The sequence below is a fragment of the Mesoplodon densirostris genome, chromosome 3 (genome assembly GCF_025265405.1).
Source record: "Mesoplodon densirostris isolate mMesDen1 chromosome 3, mMesDen1 primary haplotype, whole genome shotgun sequence".
Lineage (NCBI taxonomy): Eukaryota > Metazoa > Chordata > Mammalia > Artiodactyla > Ziphiidae > Mesoplodon > Mesoplodon densirostris.
The window spans coordinates 42902833-42925861 of record NC_082663.1 but is presented as its reverse complement, the minus strand read 5'-3'; the positions used below and the strand labels follow the sequence as shown (position 1 = coordinate 42925861).

Genomic DNA, 23029 nt, shown 5'->3' with positions numbered 1-23029 from the left:
CCTATTTGGTTTATTTGCATTTGCATGCTCTTCCAACAATCACTAATTTAAAAACTACAGCAACCCAGCAGGGTACTACCAATAACAGTGTTACTCCCCCCTCCACCTGGTGTCAGAGTATTATTTCCCCAGGTTACTGGTTAAGTGGAGTGATCAGCCATCCTGGTTGGCCTGGGACAGAGGGGTCTTAGTACAGGGCAAACTGGGACAGCTGGTCCTCCCACATCAGGCAGCTGGCCTGTAACATCCAAGGAATAATACAGGCACTAAAGGTTCTAGATCAAAAGGCTGGAGAGACTAAATGCTAGAGAGAAAATGAAAGAAAGAGAAGTAGATGGACAGAAAGTAAGCACAGGGGAAATGAAGGCACTTGGGGAAGAAGAAAATACAAGCAGAAAACTTAAAATAGGAGAAGACAGAACCCTAGGAAAATTAAACCTTCCAGGTATAGAGAACTATACTTGAGAACCACTGCAGGAAGAGTAAAAAGGTAAATGGACAAGCATTATGCATGCCATGTTGATGAGCAGTAAGTAGGAAGGGAATGAAGAACAAGACTTGTCAAAGAATATCTTTTTACACATGGTTATTTCTTTTCTTTCAGAATGTCCCTTCTGAAAGGAATAGTACTCTCTCTCCTGGTGTTACATATAAAACACAGCATTATATAATCTTTGAAGAAAATAAGAACAGGAATAAATCAGTTTAAAAATAATTGCTTGTATGAAAGTAATTTTCCCTTATCCCTCAAGAGGAAGATGTTATCATCATCTGCTGGAAAATTACCAGGTCAGCCTATATTTAGTCTAGCTCCTTGGGATATTGATAATTTTGTTAAGTTAATAAACGTTAATGGAGTGTCTAATTGAAGTGTAGAGTTCCATTTAAAATTCTCTACAGTGGTTGTCCTGTTTCCAGGGTTTGTTTTGTGTACTGTGTTGGCTCAAGCACTGTGAGATGTTTATCATCCTTGGTCCCAGGGCATTAAGTGCTTGGAGACGCCCAGGCATAATGACAATCCCTGGCTGAGAACCATTTCCAAACTTGCTCCATCATAAACGTTTCAGGGGACACCAATCAATTACAGGTTCAAGGGCTCTCCACCCCCTCTCTGAATCAATATCTCTATTGGAGGAACCCGGAAATCTGTATGTTTAATAAGAGCCCCAGGTGACTCTTAAAACCAGACAAACTTAGAAAACAATGGCTCTGCATCCCTTTCCCCTGATTTGTCAATGTGATCCCAAGAGCTTTTGGTCAGCCAGGAGTTTGCCACGATCTGAGGTCACCTGATAAGCTCCCTCCTAGTCTCTGCAATACCTGAGAATAAGGACAAAAGAGAAATTTATATCGTTAAATAGGACTGACAGGTAGGAGAGGACTGATAAAGAAGGATGCTCAGTAGGCCTTCTTATTTTTTATTTTATTTTTTTTGTGGTACGCGGGCCCCTCACCGGTGTGGCCTCTCCCGTTGCGGAGCACAGGCTCCGGACGCGCAGGCTCAGCGGCCATGGCTCATGGGCCCAGCCGCCCCATGGCATGTGGGATCCTCCCAGACCGGGGCACGAACCCGTGTCCCCTGCATCGGCAGGTGGACTCTCAACCACTGCGCCACCAGGGAAGCCCACTCAGTAGGCCTTCTTAACTAGAAATGTTTCACATGGAAATATTGTATCCAAAAGCTTGATGTCCCCTAAATGACTTTTTATTCGTTGTACTAAAAAGATTATTCTACAAGTCATTTCTTATTGTGACAAAGCTTCTTATCTTGCCACGGTGCACTTCTGAAGAAATATGTACTTACGTACTACTTCACAGAGCGATGTGAGGTTTTCCAAGACTTGGTGTCAGTAAGCAAAAAATTAGACTTGTAGAATTTTAGAAATAACTAAGTAGACCTTAAAAATGGACAGTGATGCTTATCTACTAATGAAGCATTTTTTTGGTTATGTGTTTTAGTCTTTTTATAAAGCTTAAAGTCGAGATGTGTCTAATTAACCTATGTAGAAAACATGTCCATGGGAATATGCTTAAAGATATTTGTAATACATAAAATAATGGCTATCATTTATGGATACCAGGCATTATATAAGAACCTGACCTCTTATAGGGTGACCAGCCATCCTAGTCTGCTCAGAATATCTCAGCTTTAGCACTGAAAGTCTTGTGTCCCAAGAAACCCCTCAGGCCTGGGCAAAAACCAGGCCTGTTGGTCACCCTATATCTTCATCTCATTTAATCTTCAAAACACATGTGATCAGTACTATAATTACCCCCATTTTACAGGTGAGGAAACTGAAGCATAGAGGGGTTAAGCAAACTGACCAAAATGACCAGATTAGAAAGTTGCCAAGTTGGTACTCAAACCCCCGTCTGTCTATATTTGTTTGCTTTCAAAGTCTACTTTCCTAATTACTCTGTTTTTTGGCCATGAAGTTACAATCCTTAGAGGTTTAGTTATTTCTTCCTTTCCCCAAGAATAAAGTTTATTCATAGACTTAGCACCAAAAGAGCCTATTTAGAATTTCCTGGCAAATTAAAAAAAAATCAGTTCCACAAGAAATTAATTGTATCCCATTTGATAGCAACTGAAAATTAAAGCCACACTGAGTTCTCCAAGACTTTGAGCATTGCTTGGAGAATTTGAGGATACTGGGCTTGGGGAGATGAAACAAGAGCACAAGGAAATTCCACCCTTTCGAAGAGTAGTGTTTCAGGAGAATGGTATGTGCTTGGCAGCTGCTTTGAAGACCCTGGCAACCCCAGTGTAGCATTTCACAGAGGGGCATGATGGTGGCTGTCCCATCCAGTCAAATCCACCAGGGGAAGTGAGGAAAGGAGACATACTTTCCTGGCCTGGCATTCAGCCAAGACAGCTCATTTGATCTCCCCCACTAATAAACTCTGAGCTTAAATGAAGTTCTGGGCTGCGTCTACAGTTCAAATTGGAAAATAATTTGCAATGCACTGAAAACTAGGCTTTTAGAAATAAAAGTGATCTGTGCTTATTGCATTTTATAGCTCATAACCTCTTAGGACTTTTGGTCCTAAAAATGCTGATTTCTTCAGAATAATCCAATAGAATAGAGATGGGACATGTTCATTGAATGAGTAAAACACTTTTGCCTATGCTGAACCATCCTTGTGACTCTGGAATAAATCCACCTTGATCATGGTGTATGATCCTTTTTATGTATTGTTGGATTTGGTTTGCTAATATTTTGTTGAGGATTTTTGCATCTATATTCATTAAAGATGTTGGCCTGTAATTTTCTTTTTTTGTAGTGTCCTTGTCTGGTTTTAGTTTCAGGGTAATGGCCTTGTGAAATGAATTTGGGAGTATTCCCTCCTCTTCAGTTTTTTTGAACAGTTTGAGAAGGATAGTATAAGCTCTCCTTTATATGTTTGGTAGAATTCTCCTGTGAAGCCATCTGGTCCTGAACTTTTGTTTGCTGGGAGTTTTTCTTATTACAGTTTCGATTTAGCTTCTAATGATCAGTCTGTTCAAATTGTCTGTTTCTTCTTGACTCCTTCTTGGTAGGCTGTATTTTTTCTAGAAATTTGTCCATTTCTTCCTGGTTTTTCATTTTATTGGCAAATACTTGTTCACAGTAATCTCTTGTGATCCTTTGTATTCCCGTGATGTTGGTTCTAGCTTCGCCTTTTTCATTTCTGATTTTACTGATTTGGGCTCTCTTTTTTTTTTTTTTTTTTTTTTTTTTTGCTGTACGCGGGCCTCTGACTGCTGTGGCCTCTCCCGTTGTGGAGCACAGGCTCCAGACGCGCTGCCATGGCTCACGGGCCCAGCCGCTCCGTGGCATGTGGAATCCTCCCGGACCAGGGCACAAACCCATGTCCCCTGCATCGGCAGGCGGACTCTCAACCACTGCACCACCAGGGAAACCCGGGCTCTCTTTTTTTCTTGATGAGTATGACTAAAAGTTTATCAATTTTGTTTATCTTTTCAAAAAGAAGCTCTTGGTTTCATTGATATTTTCTACTTTTTTATCTCTATTTTATTTATTTCCTCACTTTATTATTTCTTTCCTTCTGCTGATTTTGGGCTTTGTTTGTTCTTCTTTTTCTAATTCTTTTAGGTGACAGTTTAGGTTGTTTATTTGAGATTTTTCTTTTTTCTTGAGGAAGTCCTGTATCACTATGAACTTCCCTCTTAGAACTGCTTTTGCTGCATCCCATAGATTTTGTAAGGTTGTGTTTTCATTGTTGTTTGTCTTGAGGTATTGTCTGATTTCCTCTTTGATTTCATTGTTGACCCACTGGTTTTTTAGCAGCATGTTATTTAGTCTTCTTGTGATCATTTTTTTCCCCTTGTTTTTCTTTCTGTGGTTGATTTCTAGTTTCACAACATTGTGGTCAGAAAAGATGCTTGAAATAATTTCTATCCTCTTAAATTTGTTGAGGCTTGTTTGGTATACTAGTATGTGGTCAATCCTAGAAAATGTTCCATGCATGCTTGAAAAGAATGTGTATTCTGGTGGGTTTTTTTGTTTGTTTTTTAGATGTACTGTCCTATAGATATCAATTCAGTCCAACTATTCTATTGTGTTATTTAGGATCTCTGTTGCCTTATTGATTTTCTGTCTGGGAAAGCTGTCCATTGATATCAGAGGAGTACTAAACTCTCCTATTATAATTGTATTCCTGTCAATTTCTCCCTTTATGTCTGTTAGTATTTGTTTTGCTCCTATACTGGGTGCATGTATGTCAATGACTGTAATACCCTCTTCTTGTATTGATCACTTTTATTATGTAATGCCCTTCTTTGTCTTTTGTTATAGCTTTCCTTTTAAAGTCTGTTTTGTCTGATACAAGTATTGCTACTCCTGCTTTCTTTTTGTTTCCATTTGCATGAAATATCTTTTTCCATCCCCTCACTTTCAGTCTGTGTGTGTCTTTTACCCTGAAGTGAGTCTCTCATAGGCAGCATATTGGAGTTTCTTGTTTTTTTATCCAGTCAGCCATCCCATGTCTATAGATTGGAACATTTAGTCCATTGACAGTTAAAGTAATTATCGATAGGTATGCACTTATTTACTCAGCTGGAACTGGGGATCCCAGTATATGTGGGGGAATCTTTCTTGCAGCCTTGGTTGTGTAGGAGTTTTGCCAGTTTCCAGTTAGTTTTCCATGAGAATTGTTCCACATGCAGATATATCTTTGATATGTTTATGGTGGGAGGTGAGCTCCATATCTTCTTACTCCACCATCTTGATCCCTCTCCTCTTTTGGCATTTTTAAACTTAATCTTTGATTCTTCTCCACATACAATAAGTTTTGACATATCCATATTATGAAGTACAATACTGCCATTAGAATCACATCCTAAACAAAAACTTATTGACATGGAGATATGCCCACTGAAAATAAAGGTGAGAATTTTATATACCTTTTGTAACTTGCTTTCCCTCCTTAAATTTAGTGAGCATTTTTCCACTTCACTCAATATTTTTCTGGAAGATGATTTTTATTGACAGTATAGTGTTTTATAATATGGATAGACTTTAGTTTGCTTAACAAATTTCTTACATTTTCAATACTTCAAAGTAAAGAATGCCTCACAAATTTTTGTGCAAGTTTTTATTGTATCATTAGAGTAAATTCTTTAATTCTTACTCTTCTACTTCTAAAATTATACTGAGCCTTAACATACTAACTGGCAGAAAGACTGTGCTAATTTATGGTACAAATCAACAACAAAGAGGTATTGTTTACCATATTCAGCAACACTGAATATCATCATACTTTTTAGTCTCAAACATAGACTAGACAAAATCCAAAAAATTGCAAATATTCCTTAATTTATAAAAAGTTCCTTTTATGTTCTCCTATTATTTTGTTGTCTTTCTGTTTGTTTAAAGATGCCGTTTTTGTGCCAAAGGAAGAATATATAGTTGGATACATCATTCAGAGTTCTGAGGGGAAACAAAAAGCACACTTAGCTTGGATTTTTAAAAAATATATAATAAAGTGATTATTTACAGAGATGTGGGCAAGGCTGAGGGACCAACAAAAATGTTGAGACACTGTGATATTGGGGTTTCTAGTAAGAAATATATAGTTGGTCTTAGTCTCCATTTCTGTTACAGAGCTCCTAAAATCCTTGTAGTTTCTAAGTGGAGAGAGTCACAGAGTTGTCTTTTGTTACGTTAATGGTGACTTTTGGAAAGCCCCTTGGTAACCTAGGATGGGGACTGGTTGCCAGGGGAGCCAATCATGTAGTTAGAGGTTTGGAAAATTTTCAGTCCTCATCCCTGGAAGAGGAAAGGGGCTAGAAATTGAATTCAATCACCAATGGCCAAGGATTGAATTAATCATGAAACCTCCATAAAAACCCAAAAGGAAGGGGTTCAGAGAGTTTCCACGTTGGTGAACATGTGAAGATTCGAGGAGAGAGGCACTCAGAGAAAGTATGGAGGCTCCTCACCCTTTCCCCATTCCTTGTCCTATGCATCTCTTCCATCTGCCTCTTCCTGAGTTATATACCCTTTTATAATCAACTAGTAATCTAATAAGTAAAATGTTTCTCTGAGTTCTCTGAGCTGCTCCAGCAAATTAATCCAACCCAAGGAAGGGATCATTGGAATCGCCAGTCTATAGCCAGTTGATCAGAAACACAGGTAATAACCTGGGATTGCAACTGATGTCTGAAGTTGGGGTTAGGGGAGAAATCTTGTTGGGCTGACCCCTTAACTTGTAGGATCTATGGGTAGATAGTGTCAGAACTGAGTTGAATTTTAGTATACCCAGCTGGCATGGCAGAATTGCTTGGTGATATGGGAAAAACTCCCACACATCAGAATTGATGCAGACTTATAGGCACCCAGAGACAAGTAACAATGGGAAGTCATTACCCCCTTAAGCCTGAGGAACAGGGAAAAGGAAACAGAACTATTGGTCCATTGTGGGCTACAGCCAGAGGAGAGAGGGAAGTCTCATCAGAGCTGCTGACAGACGGAGACAACCTCTGCCAGAACCTGGAATAGAAACAGCAAGAGTCAAAGATCAAAAATACTCCAATCTGTCTCCAAGGCTGCTGTCTTGCTGGTGCCGTCAGCTGGGTAAATCCAACTTGAAACCAGAGAGCTGTCCCCTGGGGGCACAGAACAGGGCAGTGAAAGGCGAGAGAATAAAGAATAACCAGCACAGTGGCATTTTTTTGTGTTTTACATTTAGTACTTTTAAAATTCATTTGTAATTTTTCTTTTTGATTGTAGTGTGTAATAGGGATAAGCCTTTAATTTAATTTTTCTAGATAACTATACAGTTATCTTAGGTGCATATATTGAATCATACTCCTATTTATTTTATCAGCTACCATTATCAAACTAAATTTTTATAATGGGATTCTGTTCAGTGTTTCCTACTCTGTTCCATTGATTAATTTATTCTTGTGCAATAACACAGTGTTTTAATTATTGTAGCATGAAAATATGTTTTAACATTTGGTAGAGCAGCTCCCAAGTGTTCTTAAGTTCTGAAGAAAATTATTGGGAAAGAATAGCTTTGAAAACTGAGGGGAAATGTCAAATATAAAAAGCTTTGTTATTCAGATATGTTTTGAAATGGATACTGCTAAGTGGTATGTGCAAATTCTAATTCTCTAATATGGGATCTTAATATATATTACTAGATAATACAAGGAGTTTTTTTTTCTGTTTTGTTATATTCATTAGTTTGTTTTATTTTTTAGATTCCACATATAAGTGATAACATACAGTATTTGTCTTTCTCTATCTGACTTATTTCACTAAGAATAGTACCCTCCAGGTCTATCCATGTTGTAAATTGCAAAATTTCATTCTTTTTTATGGCTGAGTAGTATTCCATTGTGTATATATACCACATCTTCTCTATCCTCTCATCTGTTGATTGACACTTAGATTGCTACCATATCTTGACTGTAGTAAATAATGCTGCTATGAACATTAGGATGCATGTATCTTTTCAAACTAGTGTTTTTGCTTTTGTTGAATATATACGCAGAAGTAGAATCACTGTATCATATAATTCTATTTTTAGTTTTTTGAGGAACATCTGTACTGTTTTCCACAGTAGCTGAACCAATTTGCATTCCCACCAACAGTGTACACATCCTTGCCAACAATTTGTTATTTGTGATCTTTTTGATGATGGACATTCTGACAGGTGTGAGGTGATATCCCATTGTGGTTTTGATTTGCATTTCCCTGATGATTAGCAATGTTAAGCATCTCTTCATGTGCCTGTTGGCCATCTGTATGTCTTCTTTGGAAAAGTGTCTATTCAGGTGTTGTTGTTTTTTTCCCGTTCTACAGAGTTTATTAGGTTTATAACTGGACGAAGTCACACATGTACAAAATGAAGCTCACACTATCCCAAAGCAAAGTGGGAACTGAGGGCTGGGGATCCATTTCTGGCCTTTGGGGGAGCTCTAAGGTGAGGGGCAGCCAATCCTCCCACTCCAGAGGGATATGGCCACAGGGGAGGGGAGCAGATGGGGCCCATCTGGCTTTGGTCGCAGAACTCAGAGCCTGGCATTGGGCTGGGGCAGGCAGATGCATGGAGGAGCAGGAGCCTCAGAAACTGCCCTGCTCAGGGAGCCCTGCTTGCAGTGTGGTTGGTCCAGACCTAGACTCGGGCTGGTGCAAATGGAAAGCAGCAAAGCAGGAGGGAGGAGACACTGATGTGTGGTGGTAGAGGGCACCCAGACCTATGGAACAGGGGGGTGGGGGGGGGCTAGCTGTCACTAGGCAGCTGGCAGCAGGTCTCATAAATGCCGCTGTGGCCAATGTAGTGCACCCATTTGATGACATCATGGTCGCTGTAGTCCAGCTTCAGCTTAAACACCTTCAAGTAGTGCACCTTGAGGCCAGAAGGTGCGAATGGCACCTCAAAGTTCATTGAAATGGGGGGTCAAGCCCATCTCTTCTTGTTGTTGGTGGGCAGATGCTCAATCTTAGTACTGATCTGCTATTTCTTCATGACTGCCATGCACTTGATCTTCCACATGATGGCATTCTTGCTGGCCTTGTACTTGTCCTTCCCCTTCATACAGATCACCTGCACCCCACTGGTGTTCAGTGGGGTTGGGATCCTCACCTCAATCTTCTGGGCCAGTAGTGAGGGCTTGAAGTTGGACTTAATGACCACCTTGACCTCCAGCTTGGTGCATCCCACTTCCCAAACTAGCAGGATCACTCGGAAAGGAATGATGATGTCCTTGGTGGTGCCATACCTCATGAGCTCAAATTCTCCATCTGGTGGGATGAAGCTGATGCTGTGCTCTGAGTCAAACTTGCTGAGTCGCACACACTGGTGGAAGGTGCTGTTGTCAATGGCAATTGATTGCTTCCTGCTCTTGCTTGTTTCATCAGCTGTGCCTTTGCCCTGCTTCTAAATGACAGTCTTGTCATTCATCCCAAACTTGCACTTGGGCATGCCACTCGGGTAGCTCTTCATCACCACCTGGCCTGACACATGGGCACTCAGCACCTGCCCCTGTGGGAACATGAGGAGGTTCACACTCTCCAGCACATCCAGGAAGAGCTCGTTCTGGCTATACTTGATGCCCTCCCACCACCAGACAATCTGCCCAGTGTGATCTGAGACTGCTCTTTTTTGTCTGCTGCTGGCTCTTGATGCCCTGCTGGGTGATGAAGGTTTTCAGCACACCTGTCTCTGAGTTCTCTGGGTAGTCAAAGTCTAGGATCTCATCCAGCAGCTGATATATGAGCACAAAATTGTTCTTGATGTTCTCTTTGCTAATCTTGCCAAAGTAGGCAGCCATTATGTCACACATCTTACAGAGGAATTCGAAGACCATGGCAGCATTGACATTCTGCTTGGTGACAGTTGCCAGCCAGATGTTGGACCACTGAACATGAAAGAAACTGGTGCGAGTAGTGTTGGTGATGGGGCTGCTTACCTGCTGCCCGGTATGGATAACATTGACCTGAAAGGCAACCGCTGCATTCCTCCCAATGTCATCTCAGTAGACTTGGGAGATGAGCACCTCACCCTTGTGATTATAGATGAATAAGCCTCCAGTCATGGCAGCAGCTCAGTCTCCATGGTCCATCTCTCTGAGAAGAGACCTGGTGTCTGCAGCCCCCTGCTCAGCCGGCCTGGCCACTCTTCGGATCCCAAGATGTCCGCCTGCCCCCTGCTCGCATGCCCACTGTCTCGGGTTTCACTGCAGTCTCTATTCAGGTCTTCTGCCCATTTTTAATTGGGTTGTTTGGGTTTTTTTTTTTTTTTTGATATTGAGTTGTATGAGCTGTTTATACATTTTGAATATTAACCCCTTAGTGGTCATATCATTTGCAAATATTTTCTCCAATTCAGTAGGTTGTCTATTCATTTTGTCAATGATTTCCTTTGCTGTGCAAAAGCTTTTAATTAGCTCCCATTTGTTTATTTTTGCTTCTGTCTCCTTCTTTAGGAGATTGTTCATATATATTCTCAAATAGAAAATATACACATGGATTATTTTCATATATACATTGTGCATTTAAGAAAACTTACTACATACTGGGTCATGAAGAAGGTCTCAACAAATTACAAAGAATGGTATCATAGAGACCATTTTATCTTACCACAATATGTTTTTTTGTATTTGTCCTTGAAGTTAGAAAACATTAATAAACAGGATTTTATAAACATATACATGCAAACATACATGCTCTTATATATTAAACAATGCTAAGGAAATATAGAAGAAAATAGTTACTTAGAATCATTTACTCTTCAAATTTAAAATACTTCTCTGTTATTTTGTGGAGAACATCTAGCCAACTCAATTGCTAACAGAGAGTTATTTTCAAAATATAATGTCTAAGCTATTAGCCAGCATAATGAACCAACATTTTAATTCTTCTTTCCAACTAATTATTTGAGAACCTCTGAAGAGAACAGTGGTCATTATTGAAAAAATGATTTTCGTTAAGCTTGAGTAAATGATTATTAGGTATTTTGGATTTTTTTTTTAACCTGAAGTTGTTATTTGTATTTTTTGAAATCACTCTTTGGATGTGCTAAGACGCATTAACAGCAATTTTCAGATCATCACAAGTAGGTGAGAAATAAGATAAGGGCAGTTTGGACTTGGGGAGATCCGTGGAATCAAAATCTTCTGGACTTCCAGGATTGGTCCACTATCTTCAGAAAAAGAAAAATCCAGAGAAGTTTAAGAGGACTGACTTTGCACCTAAGCAGATTAAAAATTAGATCAAAATATAAGGTGATATTACAGTCCATAGTTTGAAGGCAGTGTAGATGCTGTACGACTGTGTGATTTGCCTGGCACCCTCTTCCTACAGTTCTGGATCTGAGACTCTTGTGGCTACAGACCCTGTGTACCTTCTCACCTGGCTTCTTTTTTTGAAAGTATCCCCTGCCTCCCAGACCGCGATGCTGCCACCTTTGCCAGAGCCTTTGTCTAGCCTCCTTAGGTAGCTAGAGTCCAAGTGGAATCCCCGAGGCTGCACTCCTCACCCTGACTGAGCCTTAATCATGCCGAGTCATCCTTCTGCTCCTAGCCTGGATGAAATGTCACACCGTGGGGCATGGGGTCTGATTTTCTGAGCAGCCACTAAGGGGTTGGATGATATAACTCAGAGTATAGGAAGGTCTACTCCCTGTGAGTTGAACCTTGACTGATAAGATATAGGATATAGTACGGAATGGGGCAAATTCCCTTTCCTTTCTTCCCTGTGGATTGCTCTAAGATTTGATTTCTTCCTGAAAATTTTTTGGAGAAGTTCCAGGTGCTGAGCCAACATCCCTGCCCAGAGGCTGCAGTCTCTTTGTAGTTCATTGTGAAACAGTGGCCAGCATGACAGCACATTGCATCACTTTGTTTCCCATTTTTTCTTGCTTCCTTCCCCCTATTTCCTCACCTTTACCATCCTGGGCTTACACACCCCAAATAAACTGTCGGCTCTTCAATCCTTGTCTCAGGCTGTATTTTGTAGAAAAGCTTTCCTAAGAGAGAGCTATGGCAACAGTCCTCACTTTACTGAAGTGCTGGAGTTTGCCCCTGGACCCCAGGAGTCACTCTCCACTTTTCTCTGCCCTGGGAGGTTGTTGAACTGTATTTACAGGAAGCCCACACCCTCCGGCTATCAGATAAGTTCAGCCAATGGGGTGCCCTGGTAGGAGACTGGAGGGGGAAAGTATTTATTCTCCCGGTGCCTATGAGGTCACCTTGGGCTGGTCCCTCAAATGAAAGGTACAGCTGATGGTCTCCTCCATCTGACTTTCTTTTTGATTTCTAAGACCTGCTTCTTCCTCTCATCCCTCTGGACCGGGGGACCTAAGAGCTCCACAATGCTACCCTCAAGTTATGACACTGCCTTGTAGCTCCTCTCCACCCTGCTCACTCCTTTGTAATTAGTCTCTTTACAAATAAATTATTCTAATTTAAATTATTCCAATTTAATAGTGTCATCTGCTTGCTGTTGGGGCCAGTAGTGAAAAGGAATGGTTAAATTATAATACCGTTTATCTGTGTTGCAATAGTGCATAGCCATTACAAATCAGTTCATGTTTGCTAGCAAAAGAAAGTAATGCACTATTTTTTTTTAATCAGGTAAGAAGTAAAGCAGGGGGGAAGGGATAAACTGGGAGATTGGGATTGACATATACACACTACTGTATATAAAATAGGTAACTAATAAGGACCTACTATATAGCACAGGGAACTCTACTCAATACTCTGTAATGGCCTATATGGGAAAAAAGTCTAAAAAAGAGTGGATATATGTATATGTATAACTGATTCACTTTGCTGTACAGCAGAAACTAACACAACATTGTAAATCAATTATACTCCAATAAAAATTTTTAAAAAAAGAAGAGAAGAAGAAGAGGTCAATCAATCAGGGTTCTGGCAAAAACAAACAAACGAAGAAAACAAGCCAGAATTCCATCTCCTGTGTTGATGAAAACAATCAATTAAAAAATCTATAATAGGAATAGAAAAGAGTTTTATTTGAGCCAAACTGAGGATTATAGCTTGGAAGATAGCTTCTCAGATAATCGCTCCAGAGAACTGCTCCAGAGAAGCATGGATTTAACACACTTTTATATCTTGTCAGAACCAAGAACATCAAATAAGTCAGGAATCCATTCCTTCAAGGTTTCAGAAAAACAGAAACATAGCAAGTCAGTATGGCCTTGGCACCTGGGAAGGGAGTCTTATCATCAAAGGAGTTCCAGCACTGGCAGGCCAGGAAGGGAGGCATTTGATCTTTATTTTTTTATTATTATTATTATTTTTTTGCTGTATGTGGGCCTCTCACTGTTGTGGCCTCTCCCGTTGCAGAGCACAGGCTCCAGACACGCAGGCCCAGAGGCCATGGCCCACGGGCCCAGCTGCTCCGCGGCATGTGGGATCCTCCCGGACCGGTGCACGAACCCGCGTCCCCTGCATCGGCAGGCGGACTCTCAACCACTGCGCCACCAGGGAAGCCCTGATCTTTATTTTTAACATGGACATTCTTTACTTCTAGTCAATGTGCCTTTTTCTTTAATAGTTAAAGCAGATGTACAATGTACATTTGATAGGGTACAAACAGGCTGTTTTAGTTAGCAGTTAAAATTCGGGTAAACTCATGTATTAGCCATGACTTCACCATATCTCAATATGTGAAAATTTCTTTTCTCTCCTGAAAAGGACTTTAATGAAGGAATCACTTATGGGACAGCAGGCAAAATAAAGGGAATCAATAGAGGCTCGTGAAGCACCAGGAACAAGAAAAGGCAGAGAGCGTCACCACCCCATGTGCTGAAGGGGCAAAAGGATTAGGATGCCGGCGTCCAAATCCTGGGGGACAGGCTGTCTCTCCAAAGCTCCTGTCCTGGGGGGATGCAGGTCCTGCCAGAGCCTCCGTCTGCAGCAGGCTGGCAGTGGGGAAAGAAATGCCCTGACATTTCTCTCCTCCTGCCCACCACCACCTCTCTCCAGCCCCTCTCTGCAGTCAGTGCCTCCCATTGGCTGAACCCAGTTGGAAACTAGAATGACGTGGCCTGTAAGCCTGCTTGGGCTCAGACTGGGACAAAGAAGGGAAGAGGATGGGTCTAGGTTAGTGGGAGGTGGGGAGGACAACAGACAAGAACGAGTATTATCAGGATATCAAACTCCTTGCAAAGACCCATATATATGCTGTCTACAAGAGACCCACTTCAGACCTAGGGCCACCTACAGACTGAGAGTCAGGGGATGGAAAAAGATATTCCATGCAAATGGAAATCAAAAGAAAGCTGGAGTAACAGTTCTCATATCAGACAAAATAGACTTTAAAATAAAGACTATTACAAGAGACAAAGAAGGACACTACATAATGATCAAGGGATCAATCCAAGAGGAAGATATAACAGTGTAAATATTTATCCACCCAACATACGAGTACCACAATACATAAGGCAAATGCTAATAGCCATAAAAGGGGAAATCGACAGTAACAAAATCATAGTAGGGGACTTTAACACCCCACTTTCACCAATGGACAGATCATCCAAAATGAAAATAAATAAGGAAACACAAGCTTTAAATGATACATTAAAAAAGATGGGCTTAATTGACACTTATAGGATATTCCATACCAAAAACAACAGAACACACTTGCTTCTCAAGTGTTCATGGAACATTCTCCAGGACAGATCTTATCTTGGGTCACAAATCAAGCCTTAGTAAATGTAAGAAAATTGAAATCGTATCAAGTAACTTTTCCGACCAGAATGCTATGAGACTAGATATCAATTACAAGAAAAAACCTGTAAAAAGTACAAACACATGGAGGCTAAACAATGCACTACTAAATAACCAAAAGATCACTGAGGAAATCAAAACATACCTAGAAACAAATGACAATGAAAACATAATGACCCCAAACCTATGGGATGCAGCAAAAGCAGTCTTGAAAGGGAAGTTTATAGCAATACAATCCTACCTCAAGAAACAAGAAACATCTCAAATAAACAACCTAACCTTACACCTAAAGCAATTAGAGAAAGAAGAACAAAAAAATAACCCCAGAGTTAGCAGAAGGAAAGAGATCATAAAGATCAGATCAGAAATAAATGAAAAAGAAATGAAGGAAACAATAGCAAAGATCAGTAAAACTAAAAGCTGGTTCTTTGAGAAGATAAACAAAATGGATAAACCATTACCCAGACTCATCAAGAAAAAAAGGAAGAAGACTCAAATCAATAGAATTAGAAATGAAAAAGGAGAACTAACAACTGACGTGACAGAAATACAAAGGATCATGAGAGATTACTACAAGCAACTATATGCCAATAAAATGAACAACCTGAAAGAAATGGACAAATTCTTAGAAAAGCACAACCTTCTGAGACAGAACCAGGAAGAAATCAAAAATATAAACAGTCCAATCACAAGCACTGAAATTGAAACTGTGATTAAAAATCTTCCAAAAAACAAAAGCCCAGGACAGATGGCTTCAGAGGTGAATTCTATCAAACATTTAGAGAAGAGCTAACACCTATCGTTCTCAAACTCTTCCAAAATATAGCAGAGGGAGGAACACTCCCAAACTCATTCTGTGAGGCCACCACCACCCTGATGCCAAAACCAGACAAAGATGTCACAAAAAAAGAAAACTACAGTCCAATATCACTGATGAACATAAATGCAAAAAACCTCAACAAATTACCAGGAAACAGAATCCAACAGCACATTAAAAGGATCATACACCATGATCATGTGGGGTTTATTCCAGGAATGCAAGGATTCTTCAATATATGCAAGTCAATCAATGTGATAAACCATAGTAACAAACTGAAGGAGAAAAAACATGTGATAATCTCAATAGATGCAGAAAAAGCTTTCGACAAAATTCAACACCGATTTATGATAAAAACCCTCCAGAAAGTGGGCATAGAAGGAACTTACCTCAAACAAAACGCCATATATGACAAACCCACAGCCAACATCATTCTCAATGGTGAAAAACTGAAACCATTTCTACTAAGATCAGGAACAAGACAAGGTTGCCCACTCTCACCACTATTATTCAACATAGTTTTGGAAGATTTAGCCACAGCAATCAAAGAAGAAAAAGAAATAAAGGAATCCAAATCAGAAAAGAAGAAGTAAATCTGTCACTGTTTGCAGATGACATGATACTATACCAAGAGAATCCTATAGATGCTACCAGAAAACTACTAGAGCTAATCAATGCATTTGGTAAAGTAGCAGGATACAAAATTAATGCACAGAAATCTCTTGCAATCCTATACACTAATGATGAAAAATCTGAAAGAGAAATTAAGGAAACACTCCCATTTACCATTGCAACAAAAAGAATAAAATACCTAGGAATAAACTTACCTAAGGAGGCAAAAGACCTGTACACAGAAAACTATAAGACACTGATGAAAGAAATCAAAGATGATACAAATAGATGGAGATACATACCATGTTCTTGGATTGGAAGAATCAACATTGTGAAAATGACTATGCTACACAAAGCAATCTGCAGATTCAGTGTAATTCCTATCAAACTACCAATGACATTTTTCACAGAACTAGAACAAAAAATTTCACAATTTGTATGGAAACACAAAAGACCCCGAATAGCCAAAGCAATCTTGAGAAAGAAAAATGGAGCTGGAGGAATCAGGCTCCTGGACTTCAGACTATACCTCAAAGCTACAGTAATCAAGACAGTATGGTACTGACACAAAAACAGAAATATAGATCAATGGAATAGGATAGAAAGCCCAGAGATAAACCCACGCACATATGGTCACCTTATCTTTGATCAAGGGGGCAAGAATATACAATGGAGAAAAGACAGCCTCTTCAATAAGTGGTGCTGGGAAAACTGGACAGCTACATGTAAAAGAATGAAATTAGAACACTTCCTAACACCATACACAAAAATAAACTCAAAATGGATTAAAGATTACTGGATTAAAGATTAATGGATTACTAAATGTAAGGCCAGACACTATAAAACTCTTAGAGGAAAACATAGGCAGAACACTCTATAACATAAATCACAGCAAGATCCTTTTTTACCAACCTCCTATAGAAATGGAAATAAAAACAAAAATAAACAAATGGGACGTAATGGAACTTCAAAGCTTTTGCACAGCAAAGGAAACCATAAACAAAACAAAAAGACAACCCTCAGGATGGGAGAAAATATTTGCAAATGAAGCAACTGACAAAGGATTAATCTCCAAAATTTACAAGCAGCTCATGCAGCTCAATATCAAAAAAACAAACAACCCAATCCAAAAATGGGCAGAAGACCTAAACAGACATTTCTTCAAAGAAAATATATAGATTGCCAACAAACACATGAAAGGATGCTCAACATCACTAATCATTAGAGAAATGCCAATCAAAACTACAATGAGGTATATCACCTCACACCAGTCAGAATGGCCATCATCAAAAAATCTACAAACCATAAATGCTGGAGAGGGTGTGGAGAAAAGGGAACCCTCTTGCACTGTTGGTGGGAATGTAAATTGATACAGCCACTATGGAGAACAGTATGGGAGTTCCTTAAAAAACTAAAAATAGAACTACCATATGACCCAGCAATCCCATTACTGGGGATATACCCTGAGAAAACCATAATTCAAAAAGATACCTGTACCACAGTGTTCACTGCAGCTCTATTTACAATAGCCAGGACATGGAAGCAACCTAAGTGTCCACTGACAGATGAATGGATAAAGAAGATGTGACACATATATACAACAGAATATTACTCAGCCATAAAAAGAAATGAAATTGAGTTATTTGTAGTGAGGTGGATGGACCTAGAGTCTGTCATACAGAGTGAAATAAGTCAGAAAGAGAAAAACAAATACCATATGCTAACACATATATATGGAATCTAAAAAAAAAAAAAAAGGTTCTGAAGAACCTAGGGGCAGGACAGGAATAAAGACACAGGTGTAAAGAATGGACTTGAGGACACGGGCATGGGGAGGGGTAAGCTGGGACGAAGTGAGAGAGTGGCATGGACATATATACACCACCAAATGTCAGATACATAGCTGTGGGAAGCGGCTGCATAGCACAGGGAGATCAGCCCGGTGCTTCGTGTCCAACTAGAGGGGTGGGATAGGGAGGGTGGGATGGAAATGCAAGAGGGAGGAGATATGGGATATATGTATACATATAGCTGATTCACTTTGTTATACAGCAGAAACTAACACACCATTGTAAAGCAATTATACTCCAATAAAGATGTTAAAAAACAAAACAAAAAAAACTCCTTGCAAATATAGTCCTAATTTTGTGAAGAGTGATACATGTATTTATGTGCAAGAGAAGATTGAAGTAGGAATTAAAAGTAGCTTTCTCGGGGCTTCCCTGGTGGTGCAGTGGTTGAGAGCCCGCCTGCTGATACAGGGGACACGGGTTCGTGCCCCGGTCCAGGAAGATCCCACATGCCGCGGAGCGGCTGGGCCCGTGAGCCATGGCCGTTGAGCCTGCGCATCCGGAGCCTGTGCTCCGCAACGGGAGAGGCCACAACAGCGCAAGGCCCACATACCGCAAAAAAAAAAAAAAAAAAGTAGCTCTCTCATGGTCGTAGAAGAATATTAATGGTTTTTTTTTTTAACCATTTCTATCCCCAACCTACAACCACAAGCATTTATACGTTAGAGTAGCATTTAAAGTAAGGAATGGTGAAGATTAGTTGAAAATGTTGTCAACCAATAAATGGTTTTTAATTTTGATAATGTTTGATCTATTTTCCAAATCAAAAAAATGGCTGTGTATTACTTTAAAATTTGTCTTAGAAAAAATAAATGCTAATTGAATGATGTGCTTATTTTAATGATAATTTTTAAACATTTCCTATCAGTGGCTCCTGGTGGTGAGAATTCACTTTCTGAACTTTCTCAGACGTAAGATCTCATCTAGAGTAAGATCAAGGCCACATGAGAGGGGTTTTTGTGTTTGTTTCTCAAAGCACTAGTTCGTGTTCACACTATTCTGTCCAGCAATGGGAAAGAATAATGTGGGACAAATGGTATCTCAGTTCTAATCATATTAGTAGATGCAATCCCATTAATTACCATTAACTTTGTTATGTAGCAGAGGTGGTCTGTAATATTCACTTTGTCAAACAGAATTTGTGATTCTAGAGTTGCATGCACAAACATCACTGCATGGGCCGTAACCTCATATGAACATGAAGCTTCAAAATCCTGTCAATTTAATTAGACTGTAAACAAACATCTCTGTTTTCAAAACCACTTGCTTAACTGTCCGATTTATTTTTCTGTTGTTTCATGTCTCTCGTGTTTGCATGTGAACTACGAATAAAGCACCATAGAGGAGTTCAGCAGTATTGTCAGCAGTCAGTAGCTACCCTGGTGTCTTCCACACCCGAATTCCTCTTCTATTCATAGCACTGTCCTCAGCCTCACATGGGGTATGGGGTAAAAGCAGCTCCTTCCTCAAAGAAATATTTCATATGTACAGAATGAGATAGCAAATCTTTGGAATGTCACAGACCAGCTGTTGAACACAATATTCCTAATCACCAGTGTGTCAGGCGCTCCCTTGGGCCAAAGTAGCAGTTGGGGGAAACAGAAGCAGCCCCTGTGCTGTAAAAACTCAGACTCCCATGTAAGCTCGGGCCTCCGAACTTCCACTGCCTGCCAGGCTATTTAAAGCCAAGGATTATGCAGTGAGAAGATGCAGTACATTTTGCCATCTTCTGAAATCTAAAATTTTAAGTAACATTTAAAAAGCATACTTTAAAATTTTTTGAATTCAATAATTGTACTTTTAAAGTGGTTTCCTAAACTCAATTTATGAGTATGAGTTAATACATCTTAATGTTTCATAAATATCCACAGAACATACGCTGTGCTTTAGAAAACACTGCAGATAAGATCCAGTTTAGCTTAAAAAAAAAAAAAAAGAGGCACGTATTTGGAACTTTTAAAAATCAGATTTATATCTGAAAATCCCAACATAAGTTTAAGGCAGTAACAAATGTAGTGAATCATAAATATATTTCAGACCCAGTTTTCAAATACTATATTTTAACCTTCAGACTCTGTTTACAAAGCTCCACTCCACTGTAATAAAATATACTGAAAAGAAAAGCTTATCAAGCAAAGGGGATCACAGCTCTTTTCAGCAATATAGAAAGTTTTCATAAAATGGATAAGAATTTCTTAAATTAGTGTGGCTCTTTTGCCATCAATTGTTAAAAATGCAGCTTCTCTGGCATTGTTGGAGTAACGAAGAAATAATTCTGAGTCGTCTCTGCTATCAGACTATGGTCTCCTAAACTGTTCATGTTTCTCAGGTGTAAGAATAGCAACAACTTGAGCTGTAGGAACATATTTAACAATTTTCCTTTCTGAGTAAAAGTAACAAAGACAACCTCAACATACCAGGAACTATGTCTATATTTTTAATCTTCATAAAAATCATTTCAAACATAGGTAATACACACATTCTCGTGATACCATGGGCTGAGCTAGAATCTTCTTCATGTTGTATGAACAGGCACCGATAAGATTTCACTTGGTCCCAACTGAATCCTTTACTTCCACCACCAGAATTCCGTCGTGACAGAGGATGGCAGACAAATCTTTGGTTTCAGTGCCGTCGGGCAGTTTATACTGTCGGGTGAAGCTTCTTGAGATAAAACCGTGCTCGTCCATTCTGGTTCCATGCTGAGCCTTAATCAGCAGCCAGCCTTCGAAGGTCTGAATGATGATATCTTCGGGTTGGAACTGGACCACGTCCAGCAGGACCTGGAAGCGGGATTCGTCCCTCTGGGGCGGCATCTCTGCGGTGTCCACGGGGGCAGGCTGGGCCACCCTGGCTTTCCCCAGGTCCACGGTGGTTGGCCCGGGCAGTTCATATAAAGCGTGATCCAGCCTGCAGTCTTCCAACCCTCGAGCTTCAAACTCCTCCTCGTATCGCACTGGAGTCTCTATGAGATGCCTCAAGATGATTTTTGCCATAGTGGAGGCCAAGCCAGCATCGAACTCCTTCCGCCCCGGCTACGTTGTCCGTGTTGAACCCTCGCAGTTGCCGACTGACTACAGCATCTGTTGGAGCCGCTCTTCGCTTATAACCCTGCGCAGACGCAACTCTCTAATTAGGCCTGAATCACAGCGCCGCACACTCCCTCTTGTCTTTTCACTGCTGCTGACAATGAACGGCTATTTATAGGGCATGTTTCGAAGTTGCTTTTAGCACACAGCCTGCTCGAGCTGCTGCGTCAAGGATTGCCCTTACATTCTCAGTTATCCCTGGCAAGTGTGTCTGCCTTGCTTACCCCCAGAGAAAAAGAGAATCAGAAACGGTGTTTGAGAAATATCTGAGGGGGTGCTCTGTTCTTGTGAACTACAGTGATCTAGCGGATCAGAACAGCCCAGAGATGTGCACTCGTCTTATGATATGAGCTAAAACTGCATTAATCCTAGTCGCCAAGTGCAAAGCTGGGGGGAGGTGACTTTAGCTGTAATTGATTAGGAATTAAGATACGCACGCACACACATTCAAATATCCAACATTCAACAAACCCTCAGCCCTCTGTCCTATATATTTACTTTCACTTCATCCTTTAATCTTTTAAACTTAAGGGACATCTGAGCCACGCCATCTGGGTTTATTACGTTTGACTCATCAAAAATGAGATCCTAGGACTAAACCAGACGATGTCGAACCTCAGATGGGAGTTGGACAGGCATAGAATGGGGCATCTTAGCAAGGAAAATAGAGCCCCAGGGGAGAGAAAAATGTTAAAGCTTTGAACTATTTGATACTAAAGCCCAGAAAACTAAGGATTAATCTAGTTGCAGCTTTGCTGTTTCATTGGCAAAAATAAATAACATATAATTTCTTTTTTTTTTTTCCTTTTTGCGGTATGCGGGCATCTCACTGTTGTGGCCTCTTCCGTTGCGGGGCACAGGCTCCGGATGCGTCAGGCTCAGTGGCCATGGCTCACGGGCCCAGCTGCTCCGCGGTATATGGGATCTTCCCGGACCGGGGCACGAACCCATGTCCCCTGCACTGGCAGGCGGACTCTCAACCACTGCACCACCAGGGCAGCCCAACATATAATTTATTAACTGTAATGCCTTAACATTAAACTTACATTGAAAAACCATGCGGCAACTCTTTATCCACTGCTATAGGAGGATCTCCAAGACATGTTAGGTACGAAATAAAAGTCCAGAACAGCATATAATACACTACAAGTTATCTTTTTTATAAGTAGGTATTTGCTTGTACAAATAGAATCTCTCTGAAAGTTGTGTCATGGGGAATGGCAGGTACCTCCTGAGAGGGTAACAGAGTGATCAGGAGGCAGGGGCTGGGGGGAGGTTTGCTTACCACTATAAACACATTTGTGCTTTTCATTTCTGCAGTGTGTATGCAATGCGCATACACTCAAGAAGGTTTTAAACATAGAACACTTCCTCTCCACAGAGGTTAGTATTTTCTAGAACGGGTAGACTCTAGAAAACCTTTCCTTAAAACGCATATCCGGGGCTTCCCTGATGGCGCAGTGGTTGAGAGTCCGCCTGCCGATGCAGAAAACACGGGTTCGTGCCCCGGTCCGCGAAGATCTCGCATGCTGCGGAGCGGCTGGGCCAGTGAGCCATGGCCACTGAGCCTGCGCGTCCGGAGCCTGTGACCCGCAACGGGAGAGACCACAACAGTGAGAGGCCCAAGTACCGCAAAAAACAAACAACAAGAAAAACGCATATCTGTTTTCTTAGAATGAAAAAAAAATCTACAAAAAATAAAAAATCTGAAAACAGAAGGGAGCCATTTCCTTTAGCTCCTTTCCATTACTCTAAAAATCTGTGTGAACATTTTGGTATATATTTAAGAACATGCCCTAATCATGTTCACACTCAGCTTTTTTGACCTTCATTTCACAGGTTGGTGACCCTCAAGGGAAAAATGTACTCTTTGAGATGTTAATGTCCTCTAGCTCATAAAATATTGAGAGATGTTTTCCTCAGTGCTTCTCTGAGTGGTAAGTCAAAAACA

The 23029-nt window shown here is 40.4% G+C and overlaps 1 protein-coding gene and 1 pseudogene across 1 annotated transcript; both read right to left on the bottom strand.

The window, feature by feature from the left end:
* Positions 1-8736: 8736 nt before the first annotated feature.
* Positions 8737-10051, bottom strand: LOC132486750 (AP-2 complex subunit mu-like; annotated as a pseudogene).
* Positions 10052-20535: 10484 nt separating this feature from the next.
* Positions 20536-20985, bottom strand: HSPB3 (heat shock protein family B (small) member 3). The gene has a single exon (XM_060091693.1). The coding sequence runs from the start codon at positions 20983-20985 to the stop codon at positions 20536-20538; it is 450 nt and encodes a 149-aa protein (XP_059947676.1).
* Between the last annotated feature and the right edge of the window lie 2044 nt (positions 20986-23029).

Bases quoted from the DNA above. Each gene is read 5' to 3' on its own strand.
- HSPB3 (XM_060091693.1), bottom strand. From the start codon at position 20,985: ATGGCAAAAATCATCTTGAGGCATCTCATAGAGACTCCAGTGCGATAC.